A 22,085-nucleotide genomic window follows, 5' to 3' on the forward strand; every position below is an offset into this window, starting at 1 on the left:
ACATCATGATAACTATCAAAAGTCATTATGATGTCATTTCGATGTCATTTTGATGTCATCTTGATGTCATTTGATATTATTGTAATTTTCTGTTCTGCTTGGGACCGTTATTACTTTGGGTTGATTTTTCTAAATCAAACGTTGAATAATAAATTCGATATTAGTAGAGTGGCTAGGCCGGTTTAATCTTCGTTCGTAAAGGGCACAGGATAAGGAGGGAATTGACTCAGGAAGTAGCTGTACCAGCTTTGTCTAGCCTGTTCTTCGGGGGACCCAGACTCTCCTTCGATATTGAAAGATTCCTGTTCGGGATCTTCCGTTTCCTCTTTGAGGTCCGGTAATTCTTTCGCGAAGTCTTGGAGGGTTTCCTCAAAATTGTGAAATTTTCTTGGAAGATCGAGCGATTTGAAGCGTGAGGAAGCAGGTGAATATCCGAAGGGAGATGGGGGACCAGGATTTTCCAGATGTTGAGGAGATTCAGAGAAGGTAGGTGGATGTTCAAGGAGAGAAGGAGGAATAAGATTTTCCGACTATTGAGGAAATTCCGGGAAGGCAGGTGAAGGAGGACGCTCGAGAGAAGAAACAGGTGGATAGGAGAGGGAAGAATAATGAGGAGAAGAAGTTGGAGGGCAAGTTGGTAGATTGTGTATTTTGTGTGTTCGTTTTTGCTTATTATATATTTTAATTAAACGATGAATTCTTAGATCAAAGGAATGTTTATCTAGGTTAAATTTCTTATAATCTATAGTGTAATTAGGGTCAGCGGCCGCCCGAGCCAATTCTTTTCTCAGTTGTCTATTCCGACGGTTTCGCGACCCTTTGATGGTCGAGCGCGTAGGTTGATTTAATATTTTCACTATAAGGAAAGGGGGCCGTGATGAGTAATGATAATAATGAAATCGATAGTGAAGAGATTCTTAATTCACGAAACAATTCTTGGAAGTTTTTCTTTAATTAGTTGAATAACTCTAGATTTCAGTTTGGGATAATAAAAAAAGTGTAATTTTGATATTTCCATATGAAAATTTTTGGACGACCTGGGAGTAGAAAGAGTAACAAATATAAACAGGAGTCACTCTGTGAAATACAGGTAACTCTCGATGACAGGCAGAAAATCGAGAATCGCTCTGTAAGATACAGATAACTCGTGACGACTGTCAGCAAATCGGGAGTCACACTGTAAAATACAGGTAATTCGTGACGATTGGTGGCAAGTCGGGAGTCACACTGTAAAATACAGGTAACTCGTGGTGACTAACGTGAAGTAGGAAAAGGAGATTCGAAGTAATATTTCAAGGGAGGAAGAATGAGGATTAAGGAAGGGAATGTTATACAAAGAAACTCTATTTAGTTTTCGATAATCTTACCGTAATACATTTATGTATAGAATAATGAGACAAATCAATTAGTGTAAAAAAACGCAAATAATTGTTTAAAAAAATATATTGTAAATAATTACATACTTTTTCTTAAAAACTATTATTTTTTTTATACTAATTGATTTGTCTCATTATTCTGTACATAAAAGTATTACGGTAAGATTAATTAAATATTTTACAAGATATTTTATTTTTTATATCAAAATATCTCAGAATAAGATATAAAATAATTTAAAAAGTACTTAATGGAAAAATACTTTATCCTAATGTTTTGGAAAGCTCTCAAGACTGGGCTACAAGAATATACAATAAAAAATATAGTATTCCATTTAAAAAATTAAATGTGACGCGCGCACGCACGCACGCACACATATATACATATACAGAGTAGGGCATTTATAGTGACGCGGGTATATTTTTGGGAAATAAAGTGAGATATCAAAAAAATTTCAGACAAAAGTTGTAGGGTTCCAAGGGGGGCATAAGATAATACCATTGCTTTGACCTTGAATGAACATGCCATAGTCATATAAAATTCAACTTTGTTTTTTTTTTAATGGAACCCCTTATTTTTCATTGCATATTCTTGTAGCTTATCCCGAGAGCTTTTCAAAACGCTATATTAAAGTATCTTTTTATTAAGTTTAAATTAAAAAAAAAATTGACCTCGAAATGACCTTCAAAATCGCATTCCAAGAATAATTTAAGATCACGGTGTTACGTCCCCCTTGGAAACTTTGTTTCTGAAAAATATGCCCGCGTCACTATAAATGTCCTACCCTGTATATATATAACTAATATACTATATATTTTATATAATATATAATATACTATGTACTATATATAATATGTATTTAATGTTATATACGTAATTTAAACTCAATTTTTACTTTAATGGTCAAATCGTTTTTTTACGAAAAATTTATCTTTCTTCTGAATATTATATATATATATCCTATCAATTTTCATTTTTATTAGCATTTGTGTAATGCGATCATATGTTACGAACAGTATTATAAGAGGAACGCATCTCTTCAAGCGAGATTTTTTTGTACAGTAAACTCGCATTCTCTTTCTCTCTCTTTCTTATGCGAATGTAATAAACGTATTGTAATGGCAAATATGGCAATCAGATCTCCATGCCATAATAATTTTGTCTTCTGATATATTATTTATGGAGCATTCAATAACGCATTAACTCTTTCCTTAGTACTTCGTATGGTATTATATTTTTTGTTTTAAGCTTGTAATATTTTGTGCAGATTAATAAAATCCCTTATGTACAAAAATTATCACAATGGGCATGATTGTTTCCAGTTTATAATTAAAATTTTATAAATTTACGTAAAATATATTTACATCTTTTATATACACATACATACACATACATAATTTATTATCATATAATTAAGCCTCGCCTGTTTCATAAAATATGTGTATTTCACAAAAATATATTTATTTAATATTTTCATCGTATCGCGAAGAATTCTCTTTCGATGCAAAAATAATTTATTAAAATAATAATATACAAAATAATTTTTTAATATTGCGAGAGTGTGCATTTTAAGTTAACAACAAATGCAACCTGAGTATCGTTAAAATTGTCAGGAACTTTGTGAGATTCGTGCATGCGTGTGATCCTGCGCCAGTTGCCCTATATTTCCCTGCAAAAAAAAATTAATAATTAGTTAACAATGCAGTAACAATAAGAAAATAATATATCCAAACTAGTATTTTAAAATAATAACAATTACACAGAGAATTAATAAATATTTTCTGCTACTTTTAATGATAAACTTATAAAAAAATAATAGTTTTTAAAAAAATTATTTACGATATATTTTTTTAAACAATTATTTGTTTTTTTTTTTGCACTAATTGATTTGTCTCATTATACTGTACATAAAAGTATTACGGTAAGATTACCGAAAACTGAATATTTTATGAGATATTTAATTTTTTATATCAAAATATGTCAGATTAAAATATAAAATAACTCAAAAAGTACTGAAAAAAAAAAATACTTTATTATAGTGTTTTGGAAAGCTCTCGAGATAAGCTATAAGAATATGTAATGAAAAATAGGGGGTTCCGTTTTAAAAACGGAAGTTGACCTTTAAATGACCTTGACAATGACATTTAATGTCAAATCCAAAGTAACTATTAAATAGCCCCCTTTGTTCCCTACAACTTTTATTCGAGTTGTTTTCCTTCAAACGTTGATCCTGAAAAGTTATGAGGGTGGAACTTTTCTAACTATATTATTAAAAAATTATACAATTAATAATGTTAATAATCAGTATAAAACTCTATGCCTATATAACGATATATGTAATTGAATAATTACTTGCTGTTTATAACAAAAAGAAATAAAATATTCCTACGTTTTCAAGTTTTTAATTATAATTTTTATGTATATTATTGTATATTATTTAATTTTTATATTATTTTATATTATTATATTTTAAATTATTTTTTATATTTTTATGTTATTTTAAATATATATATATATATATATATATATATATATACATATATATATATATTTAAAAATAGATTTGTTTTATGTCTAGATAAATACCAATATGCTTACAGACGGAGGCCAAGTACGAATGGCAGCAACATTCTCGCAATCTCGTGTATTCCGCGCAGTCTCCAGCCTGCACTTTGCATTCCTCTGGTCCTATGCGACAAGTGTGCTCGACGAATGGGAACACTTCTGAAACACAATATAAAGATAAATAAATATGTGAACAGGAAGATCACACTTGGCAAGCAAGCCGAGTTTTCTTTTAATACTTATTTTCTTAGCTTTTTAAAATTTATATATTAATCATTTATTTTTAAAATAAAATATAATAATCAATCATTTTATGAAACGTATATTTACCTTTTTTTTTTTTATTTATATATTTCTTGAATTATTAAGTTCCTAAATTAATCTAAAATTTAGTGTCTATTATTCTTTTTGATTAACTTAATATGAAAATTATTAAAATAAGAATTGATTATATATTTCATTATTTGAGTTGTTAAATTGTAATGGAGGAAGACGGAGGAAATACGATTTTGATAAAGCATAAAAAATAATTCTACGCGCATCTCGACATACTTGCGAATACCTACGTACATGTAAAGCGTCGAATGTAGGCATCGCGATAATTAACCGGTTTCGTACGTGGGATGAGGAATCAATCCCCGAGATACCGAGAGTTTCCGGCGGCGCTATCGGTTCCGGAGAAGATAACACGCGAATGATCAAATATCTCTCGATCTCGATTTTCCAAAATATGCACAGAGGCAAGAGGAAACCGATCGAATCAGAACAATTTTGAAATTTAACCTGTTTTTAATCGCTACAGATGATTAGGAAAGAATGCAGAACGAACGATTCGCGCGGGCGTGATCGAAAAGTGATTCGGAAATTAAATATTCCACGTGAGTAACCACGTGTGCTACGTGTGGCAATGCAACTCTATGCATCACCGAGAATCTACACGCGAAATAACAGTGGATTTATATAGCATCTTGAATAAGGAGCAAACAAAAATGTAAATATAATTTACTAGGATTTCTCTTAGTGTTTCACCTTTAATCCAAGGATGGTGTCATCCTTTTCATTTTTTTTTTTTTTTTAATAATATATGATACTCCATGGAAATTTCTGTATAGAAATTTTCAAGAGTATTCATGCTTTTTTATATTTTTAGATAACAAAAAAACAGATCAAAGAATCAAAAAGTGCGCCGTCTCGCAAATGTCACATTCTAGGATTAATTATTACAAATTCAAAGGTACGAAATAGAACAAAGTATTTAATTGCGATTTGTGATATAATTCTTATATATCTTCTTATATTAAAATATAAAATAACTCAAAAAATCTTTAATGAAAAAATATTTTATTATAGTGTTTCGAAAAGACCTCGAGATAAGCTACAAGAATATGCAATAAAAAATGGGGCACTACAATTAAGATTTTTATGTTGACCTTGATCGGTCTTTCCAAGGACATTCCAAGGTCGAATAAATATCATCAGCTAATAGATTTTTTCAACCCTATAACTTTTGGTCCAAACATTTTTTCGTCCGATGCGTATTTTCCTAGAAAAACAGGTATTCCGGGACTTTTCGAACACATTGTATATTGTGTGTATATATATATATATATATATATGATATTTTCTTTAGTTTGTTTTATTTATGAATAAATAATATGTAAATAATAAATAAATGATATATAAGTAAGTATAAAATACAATATATATACAGGGTGTCCCATCTTAAAAGTTCCACCCTCATAACTTTTCAGGATCAACGTTTGAAGGAAAACGACTTCAATAAAAGTTGTAGGGAACAAACGAGGCTATTTAATAGTGACCTTGGATTTGACATTAAAGGTCATTTTCAAGGTCACTTGAAGGTCAACTTGCGTTTTTTGAATGAAACCCCCTATTTTTCATTACATATTCTTGTAGCTTACCTCGAGAGCTTTCCAAAACACTATAATAAAGTATTTTTTCATTAAGTACTTTTTGAGTTGTACAAGGTGTTCGAGAAACGCGCTGATTGTTTCGATAGCGATTCACTCGACGACTGCATCACCAGCTAGATTCTACTATTAACGCATTAACGCACGTGTAGAAGACAAGGATAACTCATTACGACGAGCGATGATTTCCTAAACAGGTGATTGACCTTCCGTACAGCTGGAGAGGAAACGTCATCAGTTTTCTTCGCGTATAAGAATCACGAAGTGTGATCTCTGCGTCGAAAAATACAAATGACAATTGAGCAATATTTAATTCTAAATATACCCATCATTAAAATAGCTTACGATTATTCGCAATTTAAATTGCTCATAATAAGTTTGATCATTAGTAATTAATATTAATATCTTTTATTATTTAATTAATCAGTAATTAATTTTATCTAATTTATTTCTTTTTATATGTTTTTATTAATTTTTATATGTTTAAAATTAATATTTATTTTTTATATTAATATTATTTAATATTCCTCTACGGTTTAAATTTTTCGAAAAAAAATTACTACTATACAAAGTAAAATATTAAGAGACGTTATAAAAATAAATCGTTATCTTATGTACATTTTTTAATTTTAACAAAATTCTTTTTATACAGGAAGTCCCATATATAGCCTGCAACAAAAAATTTTTTTGCCAATAGTTTCCTGCCAACAATTAAGCGCATTTCGTGTCATTGCATAAATTTTGCCACAGATCATTTAAGCCAGGTAATTTCTAAGGTTTTCTAAAGATACCTTCGTTAGAAAGCTATAGACAGAATATCATGACGTACGTAAATAAACATTTTGTCGATTCCACGGTTATTCCGTGGATTCGACACGCGGTACGAACCATAAACGGCACGTAGTTATGCATCGACTAAAAATAATTGCGGAATCGCGCGATTTACCATTGTGTATATAAATCGCTCGCGCTATCATTGTCGTTGTTCTAAATTTCCGTGAAGCGCATTGCACAACGCGCATCGTTTCCTCGATTTGTTCACGCACGAATTCGCCGACGACGTTCGAGGACCGAACGTTGTTTTTCGCGCGACTTCTATTGTCCGCGCGAATAAAAACGAAGGACGAGAGCGGAAAAACACGACTTCCGTCGTCCGTGAGAAGGCTAAGCCGATCTCGATCGCCGTCCCGCTTCGATAGCTCTTCGTACAGCGAATTATGCCAGCGCGATTTTATTTAAAAAAGGCACACGTTTTATATGTAATATACCTACTGGAATACCTAATGTTGAAACTGCCATCGCAACAGCAATGATCGTTGATGACGCTCCCATCCTTGCAGTAAGTCATCTCGGTGCTGGTGCAAGGCTTGCATCCCGGAATAGGTCCTACGATCATAAGAGATAATCGGCGATATAGATTGAAATTTTTTAAACAAGACACGCACAAAAACTTCCACTGAAAAGAATGTATTAAATCCAAAGGAAATCTCGAAAAAGATTTTTTTTTTATTTAAAAAAATGATTTATTAAAATAATCGCAGAGAAATTAATTATTTCAATCGAGCAGGAAATATACTTGAATTGATAAAATATAAAATAAAAGCAAAGTATGCTTTTATTTGCAAATAAAAAAAAATTTCTTCCTTTTAACTTTATTATATTAAATTACTTCCTTTAAAGAAACATCTTTTAATTTTTGGCTGCTTGTTTGAAAAATTCAAAAATCTTCATAAATAATTTTTCATCTTCAAATATGGGCCATCTTTCTATATGAAAATTTTTATAATAATATATATTAAAAATTATAATTTTTATTACGTGCAAGTAATAATTTATTTAATAAGACAAAACATTTTTGGAAACAAAGTATATATATTTATTTAAGTACGAAGAAAAATCAAAATTGATAAAATATATTTATTTGATTAAACAAAAATTTTATTTACGATATGTACGAACGAAAGAATAATTATTGAAAAAAAAAAAAAAAAACGTGGAAAAATTGAAAAAAAAATCGCTATTGTAACGTATCGTTATCGTCTACAATCTGTCAAGATAAAAGCAGGATGACACGAGTGAGGGATAACGTTTTCCTGCTTATTAATTAAGGATTACATTTAATTATATTTCATTAACCTCGATGCCGACTACTGCGATTAAAATACATGACAATCGTGCCGGATCCGCATCTGTAATTCAGGGTAATTGGCATCTCTCTCTCTCTCTCTCTCTCTCTCTCGAGGCTTCTTATGTAATCCTTTTTGAAATCGTGTCGCGAATGTACAAAAGTGAAACGTGTTATCTACGCGATGATAGCGACGCAATCTCATGTCTATTGACATCGATCGCGAATACATTGTATAACTTTTGAGATCGTGAGATTTTGAAGCCTCGTTGCTTCGCGCTAAATCGCGACGATCGTATCGTGTGTTCTTTACATTTATACGCTATTTGATAATAAGATCTCACTAATTGAATTACAAGAATGAAAATTTTATATTGAGCAAGAATTTCTAATTTACGTTGATACTATCGAGCAATAATTATTTTCTTAACCGTTTGATGAATAATTAACACAATTGAATGTAATCGAAATCGTATTAAATTTGTTTTAAATTGTCGCGAATTATAAACGGTAATCATCGACTCATCTAAAAATTATAATAATTCACACTAGTGCGGACAACTTTCATGAAACACGTTGTAAACGTATGGCAAAGAAACTGCGACTGGAAAATTCGAATTTTCATGCACTAACGATAAGAGAATACATATGACACACTTAACACTTCTGCTCTCGCTGTCAATTTGTCATTCTTAATCAGCGATTAATAATAATACGATTATGAGCGCAACTATCTTTATACAACTACTGAAGCTGCGTTGATAAAATAAAAAAATTTATTTCATAAAATTAAATCGCACACACTAATAAATTAATTATTAATTAATTAATTATTAATTAATTTAATCTAATTACTATATTAAATTTTTTATGAAGAGAGTATATATCTTATACATGTAAAAAAAGAAACGTACGTAAGCACGCTGCAAGAAGTTAAATTGTTGAAGAAAATTTATAATAATTAGTAAACAAAAAAATTTATAATAAATTAACGAGCAATGCTTGAAACTGAAGAAGTAGCATATTCCTCTCGGCGAAAATTATTTGTAATGCGCGTACCTTTTTTGTCCATGCCGACTAAAGTGCGAGATTGACAGAACATTTATTTCGAAACGTCAATCGCGTGGTTAGGTGGATCAAAGGCGGTTATTCTTGGCGAGAAGAAAAATACATTACTGTATATCACGTGTAAGAACGCTTTATAGACCGGCCAATAGGATTCGAACAAGAGAGTAAAAATTATAATTTTTAAAATTAATTATTTAAAATCATAATATCAAAAAATATTTATTTAAAAATAAAAAATTATTTATTCGAATGAAGGAGACCTGTGTTTTTTAAACAAGCAGCCAAAAGTTTTAAATATGCTTTTTTAAAGAAAATAATTTTATATAATAAAGATAAAAAAAAAACAAATTCTCTTTTTTATTTGCAATAAAAGCATACTTCGCTTTTATTTTATATTTTGCTAATTAAAATACATTTGCTGCTTGATTGAATAAACTAATCCCTTTGCAAATATTTAAATAAATAATTATTTCTGATAAAAAAAAATTTTTCTTCTAGTATCTAATATCTTTTCTTTTCAATGCGTATGTTTCAAAGATTACACACATATGTCGATCTTGATTGAAACGAAAAGCCAAGATAAACGGCGATTCTAGATTCAACATGCGATGCAACTTTTAGCAACTGGGCCAAATTGATAAAAGCTGTACTAAAAATGCCAATCGAAAAATTTACTTTAGGTTTTTTTTTTTTTTGGATATATTTGGCCTTTTCCTTAGTCAAAATTGATAATTCTTAAGTTACAAGCGAGTAAAAATTGAATAGCATTTCGCAAATTAAGCTTGAGGGATACAAATAGATAGCAGAATTTTATAATTCTCCGTTAAATATATAAATTGACTACCATGATAAAATTATTGTTTAAAACTCTTAATTATCGAGATATTTATTGGAAAAGAAATGAAGAAATTCTGTGGGAAAAGATTTTACCATAAAAGAAGATTTTATCGGTCAAAAAATGATAACTCACTAAAATATATTTAAAACTGGACTCACACATATATTACAAAATTATATTAGGTGTACAACTTTGCTTCCGCCGTTTTCCTATAGATGGCTTTAGCTGTAAGTAGTGGTCAAAATAAATAGATCATAGACGTCAATGCAATAAACTTGGGCATGTGTCAACATAACCCCATAGAAACATTAGTCGATTTGTGTCTGCATCATAAAGTTATTCTCGATTGAAAATGTCAGTTTACGAGCCAAATTCTCGTCATTTGCGGGAGGTTTTAATTTTCTGCTTCAATATGAAGAAATCTGCGGCTGAGGCTCATCGAATGCTCTCAAATACTTATGATGAGGCCGCTATTAGTGAAAGAACGTGTCGTGAGTGGTTTCAACGCTTCAAAAACGGTGATTTTCATGTCGAAGACCGGCATAGCGGTGGAAGAGAGAAGGTTTTCGAAGATGCAGAATTGGAGGCATTACTTAATGAAGACTCGAGTCAAAGTCAAAAAGAATTGTCACGATCATTGGGAGTGACTCAACAAGCAATAATCAGTTTTTTACAATAAAGCTTCGAATTTCAGAAAAAAAAAACGGCGGAAGCAAAGTTGTACACCTAATATACTTTGCAAAATTAATTAATTAGATTTTTAATTTTTATATTCACAAAGAACTCGTTTTAATTAATTATTCTTTTAGATCTTTCCAAACGCTTCTTTCTCTCTCAAAATCACTTCTTAATGCGTTATTCTTGTACAAATAGAATAATATCTCATACATAAGATTCTAATTATTAAGAAATTAAATCCTATTTGTTTCACAATATTCATATAGTATGCTGTTTATTATTCCAAATTATTTATGCTTGTTTGTTATTTTGAAAAAGAATTCTTACCGGGATGTATCTCCAATTTCTTCGCTTCAGCGAGTGCGTCCTCACGGAGGACTTCATGTTCAAGGACATACTCATCATCGGAATGATGATTTACGACTGTGACTGCCTCGAGATGGCCGAGGATCAGGAAGAGCGTCAGGATACTAATCGCGCCGATGTCGATCATGCTAACATCTCCTCACTTCTCATCTTCGATGAGAATCGTCTTCTTCTCAATAGACTTTCGTCTTGATCTCTTCTCGTAGAAATAATTTCTATTGAAATGAGAATAAAGACTGTCACACATCAAGACAAATATAATCAATACAATATGAAAGAATTATTTTCCCCTTACGAGCCTTACACAGGGTGGCCCCGAACGTTTCAGCCAGACTTTGAGATCTTATAGGAAATTTAATTCTGAAGAAAAAATTTCCTATAAACATGGGTCGAAAAATGCTTTCTTAAGAAGTTATCGCTCAAAAACCTCTGAAATCATGATTATTTTACACATTTTTCCAAATATCATCGAAAACGTGCGTCTTTTAACAAAAAATACCGAAACAAAAGTTGTAGAAGATTAAATTATCTTTCAAATGGGATCAAAATGATTGTTGTAGGTTCTATAGCTTTTGATATAACCAGTTTCAAACGTACAAAAAGTGCTTTTGTTACTTATTGTTAGATCGATTAAAATTGAATCAGAAGGAAATCCGTAAAGCGATTAGATCGGTCATTATTCGATGCCGAAAGTGTATTGAAGCTAAGGGGGGGACATTTTGAGAACGGTTAGTTTCTTCACGTCTTTATTCATTTTCTATTATTACGTGCTATTTTAGTTTAAAAAAATTTATTTTATTTTCATAACAAAAAATTTTTTTTCTTTTTTATTTTTATCGTTTTTTTCAAGAAATTTTTATTAAGTTTTATTTTCTTTTTATTTTATTTTCTTTTCACCTTTTGCTCTTCCTTTGCATCAGAGGTTTTTCAGCGATAACTTCTTAAGGAAGCATTTTTCGATCTATGTTCATAGAAAATTTTTTGTTCAGAATTAAATTTCCTATAAGATCTCAAAGTCTGGCTGGAAAGGGCCACCCTGTATATTTAGGATATAATTCTTTCAATCGGTTTAATATGAATTTGATGTTCCTTAGCAAAAATCAGTACAATTTGAATTAGCAAATTAGATATACAATAAATGTCTCCATCGATAATAACATTAAAAATATTATATATCTGTACTAAAAATAAAATTTTTTTCAATATAAAATAAGTAAAAATAAATACATTTTGTTAATTTAAATTTTTTGCACTTAAATAAATATCTACTTTATTTCCAAAAATGTTTTGTTATATTACATAAATTATTATTTGTATGTAATAAAAATTATAATTTTTTAAATTAATTATTTAAAATCATAATATCAAAAAATATTTATTTAAAAATAAAAAATTATTTATTTAAATGAAGAAGACCTGTGTTTTTTACGCAAGCAGCCAAAAATTTTAAATATGCTTTTTTAAAGAAAATAATTTTATATAATAAAGATAAAAAAAAACAACTTCTTTTTTTTTTGCAATAAAAGCATACTTTGCTTTTATTTTATATTTTGCTAATTAAAATACATTTGCTGATTGATCGAAATAACTAATCCCTTTGCAAATATTAAAATAAATAATTATTTCTAATAAAAAAAAATTTTTTCTTCTAGTATCTAGTATCTTTTTTTTTCAATGCGTATGTTTCAAAGATTACACACATATGTCGATCTTGAATGTAACGAAAAGCCAAGATAAACGGCGATCCTAGATTCAACATGCGTCTCTTTTGCCGTCCGGAATTTCAGCGGGGCAACACAATAAAGAGACTGTCGCAACCGGAAGTGTACGAAAGATACCGCGGACGCGACGACGCCGTTCTCACGTGTGCGATAAAGATTATATACCGTATAACTTTCGATGTTATGCGCATAAATCACACATTATTAAAAATTTTTTTGTTTTCCTCCTTTTCTTAATTTTGAAAATTAAAATTCATTCCCTCTTGATCATTTTAATCGCCCGTAAAATGGCTCGATCGCTCGTTTCAATTGTATAATTGATCGTTACGTTTGTTTTTGGTATACATAACAAGTTCGATATCGTTTTAATATTTAAGAGTGCGCACGAGGAAAAGTACCGGCACGAAGAACCTTTGATATCGATCGCCTCGTCCCGGGAATAGATGATTCATCCCCCGCTGGTCGCGATTTAATTCGACGCAAGGAGGGTTCCCTCCCTTTTGTCCCTCGGCGAAAAATTGTTTCGTTTTCGTTAGATTGACTTTGCGAGACAAATATTTCCCAGCTTAGAGAGAGAGAGAGAGAGAGAGAGAGAGAGTCTCAAGCGGTTTCGAAGGGATTAAAACACAATTTCGAATTTAATTGTCCAAACAAATGATTTTATCACCGCAAAAACGATTGCGTGTAGACGTTGCTATTGTGTGAATTTGATTTCTCAGAAATATTACTTTCTTCAGTGCTTGCTACAGGTCTAAGATGGTTAAGGGATCATTCTTTTAATCGATAATTCTTCGACAAGTTTTGTTATATTTTATCGCTTTGTTATATTTATATTTATATCTCTCGAAACTTTTCTCTAATTTTTCCTTAATTTTTAAATTATGTTAAGAGTTTAAAATGTAAAGAAAATTTATTTGCCGAAACATAATTATTTTTAACACGCGCGCGCACACACACACACACACACACACATACATACCTACATATGGTATGAAAGAATTTGAGCAAGATAAAAAATGTGAATCATGTATAAATATTTTAAATAAAACGTCCAAGTACATTTAATAAAAGAATCCAATTAATTGTTTTAATTTTGTTACTATTTTTTACTTCCTGTATAAACATGTATGAACTGGCTTTTTAATTTATGTATGTTCTAACGGAAAAAGAGATTGTACTTTTATATGCAAGACAGATTGAGACTTGATAATGAATTAGCTAATAAATTTAGATATAAACGGCTAATGAAATTATATTATAACTTCTCTCTCGATTTTATTGTTACCCGGAATTGTCGCAGGAACAGTTGCATTATCAAATATATTAAATTGCCCGTATGTCGCGAGGATCTCAACAAATGTCTAACACGACGTGTAAAAAGGCGATAACGCGAGAATTCTACTCGAGTTACACGCCGTCATGAGTCACACAGGCTTGATGACAGCCGGTCATTAATTAAAGCCAATTAAGGGCGGCCAGCGCGAAACGTGGACAAACTTGCCCTCTGAGACAAAAAGGTGACATCCCGGAGTCTCTCTTCCTGTCGATGCTATCGTTATTTGTAAACGGTTTTTCTAAGCCGCTTTTATTTCGATGCGCGTAACGAATTGCCAACGAAAGACATAATTAAGGGCATCTGACATCTCGACGAAGGACAGGATACTATTTATCCGCTTTAGGAAATTACATCGTGTAACTAAAAGTGTTTTTCTAAAGAAAAATATCATAATGAAGTGACACAGAAGACACGGAAGACACAGAAAGTGATATGTATTCAAGAGTGCCATCTTTAGGAGATTAAAGGAAAATGTATTACCGAATGTCTGTGAAATATAATAATTTGTACAATAAAAGATTATAAGAAAGCTTGCGCTTGACTTTATAAAAAATGTATTTATTTTAATAAAGCGTATATATATATGTCAAAAATATTATAATCAAGAATATTATAAAAATCTAGATTTGTAGTTAAAAATAAAAAAAAATATATATAGTAAAATTAATTAAATTTAAAAAACTAACTAAAATAACATTTATCAATATTGATTTCTGTATATTTAACTTCATAATGGCTGCATTTAACTTCATAATATAATAGTTGCACTGTTATATTGAAAAAATTACATATTAATTGACAAATATAGATATTATATTTAAATAAATTGTATTAAATCTAAATGATTTTTTAAATAATTTATAATTCATTTATTAATAATTTTAAATAATTTATAATTTAAATAATTTAAATAAATTCTAAAATATGAGCGATATATTCTCAAATAATTTGGTTTAAATCAGAAATTAAAAAATTGCGCTATAAAATGTTATTAAAAATATTTAAAACAAAAAAGAAGAATTATTCAAATGTCATAGATTTTCATTAATTTTATATAAAATACATTTTAAGAATCTCATTATTATTATTGACAAATATTATGTCATAATATGAAATTATTGCGTATAGTGTTAATTTAGTGTTCATTTTCTACAGTTTGTTTACATACCGGGAAACGATGCGTTTAATCAGAAACCACGTGATCTGAATTCCTATCGCACAACATGACACGTCATGACAACATTAAATCGGTATCGGTATTATATCTTTTTCATATACACACTTATACACACTTCGTTACTCGATTATATAAATGTCGCAGATAAAGAATTGCAGTTGGGATAAATAAACTTTGCGCAATTCTTACCAACATTTCACCATGTACAACTTCCAGTAACGAAATATCCAATTGCTTTGATTGTACTGCTTCGAAAGATTACTCACTTCGCGAATTTTGAAAAATTTAAATGTGCACCAATAAAATGGAAGAATTATTTTTCAACCGTATCAAAACAAAATAGAATTTTCTTCTCATTCCATTTTATCTCGAATTTATATCAATATTTGGAAGAGCGCGTCTCCGGGATATTATATATTAAAGGATTAGGAATAAAGCTTTAATTTAATTAAGTAAAAAAATATTTTTATAAATTAGGATTCTAAAAAGTAATTATGATATATAATTAGTATAAAAAATTTAAATTCAAATAAAAAAATTATAAGACTCAAATTAATTGAATTTATATTTATTTAAGGAATTAGGCAATATATAAGTTTATTTAACTGATAAAATTAAGTTCACCAGTTATTGATTAATTGGTAATCTGTGACATATCGATCAGGATTAACGAAAATTCGCGACAAATTGCAAGGTCGATAAAGCGCAACGGACGGACGCACGACCGTCGAAGACTGCGGATCGCGTTCAACTGCGACTGTGGAGGGCTGAAAGGAGCTCTGAACAGCCGCACCACCACCATCGCTACCACCACCTTCGGATGTCACCTCTGGTAAACCGAAATCGGTATCTGTTCATCGTCACACGTGTCGTAAACGTAAACGTGCCATAAAGCAAGAAAACGCTCAGTGAACACAAAGTATGCGAAATTTCATTAAAAAGATCCAACTTATACTTATTTAAAGAGAACAGAAAGCTGAAAAGGAAGGAGATGTTTACTGTTAATTTTAATTTATATATAAGTTGACACAATATACAGGGTGTCCTAGACCACCCGTACATCCCCTTTCCTTTCAAAAACTAAGCATTTTAGAGAAAAACGTTTTGAATAAAAATTGTATGGTTTTGAGGGGAACATAAGATGGTGTCATTGGTTTGACCTTGGATGGCATAGTTAAGGTCAAGTCAAGGACACTTTTAATTTCTTAAATAAAACCCCCTATTTTTCATTGCATATTCTTGTAGCTTATATCGAGAGCTTTTCAAAACACTATAATAAAATATTTTTTCATAAAGTACTTTTTGTGTTATTTTATATTTTAATCTGACATATTTTGATATAAAAAATAAAATATTTCATAAAATATTCAGTTCTCGATAATCTTACCGTAATACTTTTATGTACAGAATAACGAGACCCTGTATATTCTTAAAATGACATAAGGCTTCTTCTAATCATAGAAAATTTTGAGAATTTCTAAAAAAATTCTTGTGTATAAAATTCGTAATAATTATACGTTTCTAAATTTCCTGTTTTGTTCGAGACCACTTGATGTATTTTCATCTGTAAAATATGATGTAAATCCTGCTTTCATCATATGTAAGCTTTATCACTCTGCCAAATTTTCATTTTTATATTTATGCAATATTTATGCAAATAATATTACATATCTTATTAAGATCATATTAACGTCTATTGAAACATATAAGATATCTGAAATAAAAAAGAAATAGCCTTATTATAAGTATAATTTAATTTATAAATAATATTATTAGTATATAATTTAATTTTTTTTAAAGCAGAGAAAAGAGAACTAAAATATATGTAAAATATATAATTATTTTGATACTAATGTAATATAATTGTAATTATATTTCGAAAAATATTTTAATATTTTCTACTTTGTTTATATTAATCCATCATTTTAATTTTTAGAAAATACACTTTTCTATTAATCTTGCTCGATCCAAACTGACAAATGGATTGGATCCTGATTTTAGTATCTTTGTAAGTTACGAGAGTCTATTAAGTTAATGTAATATCGCGAAATCGGGGTGATTTGCATCGAGAAAGAGAGAAAAGCACGTACGTGCTACCAAAATAGCATCTCATTGTGCCTGCGAAATAATGTAAACGAGAAAGGCACCGATGTTCCCTTGCAAATTCGACTTTAGCGAATGAGAGTTTAATGGCATTTGACTATGCGACGCAGAATGGTTTCTTTTTTTTTTTTTATTTTATTAATGGAATGTCAATCGTAGTATATTTATATACTACTATTTATAGTAGTATTTATTTTTTAAACTATATTTAAATAAATTAATCTGTTTATTTAATTTAGTTTATTAAAAGTCTTTTTATTTTACTTAATTTATTATAAGTGTTTTTATTTAATTTTTCTAATTTTAGAATTTTTGAAATCTATTGATAACATGATGGAATAGTTACGATATATACATATATAGGAAAATTTATTAATTACTTTATAAAATATACATATATATAAATAGCGATTATACATTATTGAAATATTGACTGCGCGAATTTAATAATACATAAAAATTTTCCTTTCCAGGTGTTGCATGCGAGAAGAGTAATTTTAAGATAAAATAAGTGGTAATTTTGTAGGTGGACCACCTCGTGTATTATCAACGGTCAATGCCGGGGCTTTTACGATGCACGCACACGCGTGCCTATATACCTTTCTCATTCAGCCGTTGGCTCTATACCTGCAAATGAAAACTGTTGAATAGTAGGTAGGTCTCCGTAGGTCGATGGAGACGATCGCAGACGCAAAAAAATGTAGGCACGCATGCTGGTGCGGACACCTGGCCACGACGGGATCCGATCCGAGACGTGCGGTGCGTACGGGTCGCTTTATGTTGGCGAACTCGTAAGGAAGGCTCGGTGGGTCCCCTCACGTACGCTATTGATCCTGACGAGACTCCTTATTTCGTGTTCCGATAAAAGAAGAAAGGTAGAAAGACACACTCCTGTCGATGTGGTTTCTTTGTGCGTTTTATTAGAAAGCATAAAATATATACATATATTAAATAAAATTTTTTTTGAAAGAAATAAAAAAAGTTGTATATTAAAGAAAAAATGATATATACAAAATTATATTTAAAAGAAAGATATTGTATGTTTTTCTGCTCATTTTACTGCTTACTTAAAATCATATGAAATTATTATATAAGAAAAATTATACTAAAAATTATATAATATATGCGAAAAAAATCTAGATTTCAAATATTTCTTTCAGATCGTATAAAAATGTTTAATTTTACAAATTAGACTCAATTACTTGGAGTTAAATATAATTATATTAAAAATTATATACAGGGTGTCCTAGACCACACGTACACCCCTTTTTTAAAAAAATAAGCATTTTATAGAAAAACGTTTTGAATAAAAATTGTATGGTTTTGAGGGGAACATAAGATGGTGTCATTGGTTTGACCTTGGATGGCATCGTTAAGGTCAAGTCAAGGACATCTTTAATTTCTTAAATGGAACCCCCTATTTTTTATTGCATATTCTTATAGCTTATGTCGAGAGCTTTCCAAAACACTATAATAAAGTATTTTTTCATAAAATACTTTTTGTGTTATTTTATATTTTAATCTGACATATTTTGATATAAAAAATAAAATATTTCGTAAAATATTCAGTTTTTGATAACCTTACCGTAATACTTTTATGTACAGAATAACGAGACAAATCAATTAGTATAAAAAAATAATTGTTTTTAAAAAAATTATTTACAATGTATTTTTTTTAATAATTATTTGTCTTTTTGTTTTTTTTTGGCACTAATTGATTTGTCTCATTACTCTTTGTCTCATTGATTTGTCTTCATTATTATTGAAAACTAAATATTTTACAAAATTTTTTATTTTTTTATATCAAAATATGTCAAATTAAAGTATAAAATAACTCAAAAAGTATTTAATAAAAAAATACTTTATTATAGTATTTTGGAAAGTTCTCGAGATAAGCTACAAGAATATGCAATGAAAAATAGGGGGTTCCATTTAAGAAATAAAAGGTGTCCTTGACTTGACCTTAACAATGCCCTCCAAGGTCAAACCAATGACACTATCTCATGTTCCCCTCAAAACTATACAATTTTTGTTGAAAACGTTTTTCTCTAAAATGCTTAGTTTTTGAAAGAAAAAGGGTGTACGGGTGGTCACCCTGTACATTTAGATTCAATCTCAAATATTTCTTTCAAATTGATCACATGTAAAAATGTTTAATTGTGCAAACTTGGCACAATTACTTGGAGTTAAATATAACTTTGCAAAAAATATACATTTTTCAATAATTTTAGGTGTAAAATGATATAAAGAAAAAAAAAAGAATTTTTAATATTATATCAACTAAGTATTATGCAGAAATGTATTAAAGTCTCTTTTAAATTAATTGGATACAATCGGACCAGCAGAAAAAAAAACTCTAACAATAAGTGTAATTTTTGAAATATATATATATAAAAACTGTTGTTCTTATTTTTAGGTAGATTCGATACGATGTAAAACTTGTTAATCTTTACTGGATGAAATTTCGAAACTTATTTGCTAAGCAAAATAGGTTGCGGCATAGATAGAAATTCGTTAAAGAGATTGATATTGCGACGATGGTTTCGTGGTATCGCTTCTATTATTTTAGCCTATTGATTCTATTTTGCTCGATTGAAACCGTATATTTAAACGAGTTTTCATATACAAAATTTTAATTCAGAGATATTTCCTTGTCTGTGTCATGACATTCATCGAGTATGTACAGAAACGTTTCACGATTTCAATTTCAATGAACGTTAGATTCTCTGACAAATTGAAAGCATAGATCGTATAATTTAATACATTTTCCTGCGAATTCTAACGCTTCAAATTTTCTAATGATAATTTTAAACATTAATATAATTATTCGTGTCGTAAATTTAAGATTTTTTGTTTGGAAGTGTGCTATCCTGAGCGAAAGTTCTTTTATTGATCCTGAAAGTCCTATCACACATTTAGCTATAGTAGTGTCGGACACGTCCTGTAACCTAAACTGGAACTATCATTAGTCTTAATTTTTCTGGATTAAACGGATTTTCAACTTGATCGGTTACCCGCATCTCTTGTCACGGTCACATGATAACCATTCAATCACCTCTGTCAACGATAACGATTATCACTTACAAAAATGCTAATTATATTACAGCTGTATTTTTTTTCAGATTCATTTCACATTTAAATGCGATCCTCTAAAAGTCTGATCTTTTATGTTACAAAAAATCCTTTCCCTCATTAAAATTTATTATAATTTATTCATTGCGTTTTTGATAATATTTCTAATTAAAACAAAATTAGATTGACATTTAAAGTCAAAGGAATTAAATCTAAATTTGTAATTGAGATATATGCTTCGATAATTTCTTGAGCTGTAATCGAACGCTATTCAATTAATTCAATTCATGACGCGACGATCGTTTAACCATGAGGCGAGCTGCGAAACGAACGATGCGTTTACGCATGTGAATCGGGCGTATTATGACGAGGATCGTATTTTGTTTATCTTGGGTGCGCCAGAGTGCCTAGCCCTATCACGCTCCAAATACCTTTATTCCGACACACCCTGTATATATGTTGTCTCTTGACAACGATTGTATAAAATGCACCTTTTGCAATCTATAATTTTTCCCCCGATATTCGATGAAAGAATCTTATATCATCCAAATAAAATTAATCGAGACATTTATTTATAATTGCTCAATATAATATTGCGTCTAATAAATTTAACACAATCAGATTTAAACGATAATAAAGGATATCAGGATATTTAAATTTTTTATGAAAAATAGAATAATTTTTTTTCTTAAAAATGTGTATATTTTAATACTGAAATCAAAATAAAAGATTACAAAAGATATTAGAAGACGAAAAATAGCATTCTAATTAATCATGCGCGCCTGCACGATGGCCAAGAATCAGCATTGATAAATTATCTAAAATAAAAAACAGGCTTTATTATCCTTGCACTTGTTTTAAAAATTTTACACAATATATTAAAAATATTTAATTTTTTAATTTGCCAAATGTCTATAATTCCCCTTTAAAAAAATATTCTATAAATATATCTAGTAAAGACTTTTTTATATAATCTGAACTGTGAAAAATCGAATTATCTAGTATATTAAAATATATTAAAAGGTATTTTTTAACTAATAAATAGTCGATATAAAAAAAAAGATCTTTTTAAGTTTGTTTTAAAATTGTGGAAAAAAGGTTAAAAAAAATCTGAATATAATAAACAAAATATCGATATCATTTTTTGAATTCGTACACAAAAGATGATTATTGTCATAATATTAAAAAAAATATATATATTAAATAATATTATCAAAGATAAAAATATCTGTATCTAATATATATCTTCTTCTTCAAATTAATAATCGTTTAAGAAACAAAGTACCGTCGAAACGCTTTCCAGATATTTAACGTATACAATTTTCCCTCCGCCTTTTATTGTTTCAGAGGCACATCTGGTCTGGACATCATTATATAATCATTCTCATGTCCGTCTATTTATTTCTCCAAAGAAACAGACTCTGCTCGCTACTGTTTCATCTAGTACGCCTGGGTTTATTTAATTTCGCCGGGTATTAAACAGTGAATAGACGAAAATGAATGTAGGCGGTCAATGTACGCTACGCTATAAGTATCTGTTAATTATGTAACTTTTCCGGGATTCTCTCCGTAAATAATATCTTTGTGACTCTTCGGAAAATCGTTCTTTATATTTTATCGAGTCTGTCAAAAATAAACCTAAACAAATAAAGAAAAGATTATTGACTCGTAATAAATATTGATAATTAATATTTAATTTTGGAAATTAAGTACTATAAAAAATATATATAC

General features: G+C 29.5%; 1 protein-coding gene across 4 annotated transcripts; it reads right to left on the reverse strand.

Moving 5' to 3' along the window:
* Nucleotides 1–2,658: 2,658 nt before the first annotated feature.
* Nucleotides 2,659–15,920, reverse strand: LOC138936156 (uncharacterized). 4 transcript variants are annotated; one of them, XM_070301296.1, is made up of 6 exons: nucleotides 15,369–15,920; nucleotides 15,171–15,213; nucleotides 10,907–11,160; nucleotides 7,143–7,256; nucleotides 3,961–4,098; nucleotides 2,659–3,043 (listed from the first exon to the last, which is right to left on the reverse strand). In XM_070301296.1, exons 3-6 carry the CDS (start codon nucleotides 11,070–11,072, stop codon nucleotides 2,943–2,945), a joined length of 519 nt encoding a protein of 172 aa, XP_070157397.1. In that variant the 5' UTR covers nucleotides 11,073–11,160; nucleotides 15,171–15,213; nucleotides 15,369–15,920; the 3' UTR covers nucleotides 2,659–2,942. The 4 variants fall into 4 exon arrangements, with proteins under 4 accessions (XP_070157397.1, XP_070157396.1, XP_070157398.1 ...); XM_070301295.1 differs by lacking the exon at nucleotides 15,171–15,213; XM_070301297.1 differs by lacking the exon at nucleotides 15,171–15,213 and having other exon boundaries at nucleotides 2,662–3,043; nucleotides 3,973–4,098.
* Nucleotides 15,921–22,085: the final 6,165 nt, after the last annotated feature.

This window comes from Polyergus mexicanus, unplaced genomic scaffold, assembly GCF_030449975.1.
Source record: "Polyergus mexicanus isolate NDT 795.1 unplaced genomic scaffold, iyPolMexi1.0 SCAF_9, whole genome shotgun sequence".
In the NCBI taxonomy this organism is placed as follows: Eukaryota; Metazoa; Arthropoda; class Insecta; order Hymenoptera; family Formicidae; genus Polyergus; species Polyergus mexicanus.

Coding starts and splice junctions, on each gene's coding strand:
- LOC138936156 (XM_070301295.1), bottom strand. CDS start 11,072: ATGATCGACATCGGCGCGATTAGTATCCTGACGCTCTTCCTGATCCTC. Junction 4,099..7,142: donor TTTCAACATTAGGTATTCCA/GTAGGTATATTA, acceptor ATTGTGTTTCAG/AAGTGTTCCCATTCGTCGAG. Junction 3,044..3,960: donor CTCCGTCTGTAAGCATATTG/GTATTTATCTAG, acceptor TTTTTTTTGCAG/GGAAATATAGGGCAACTGGC.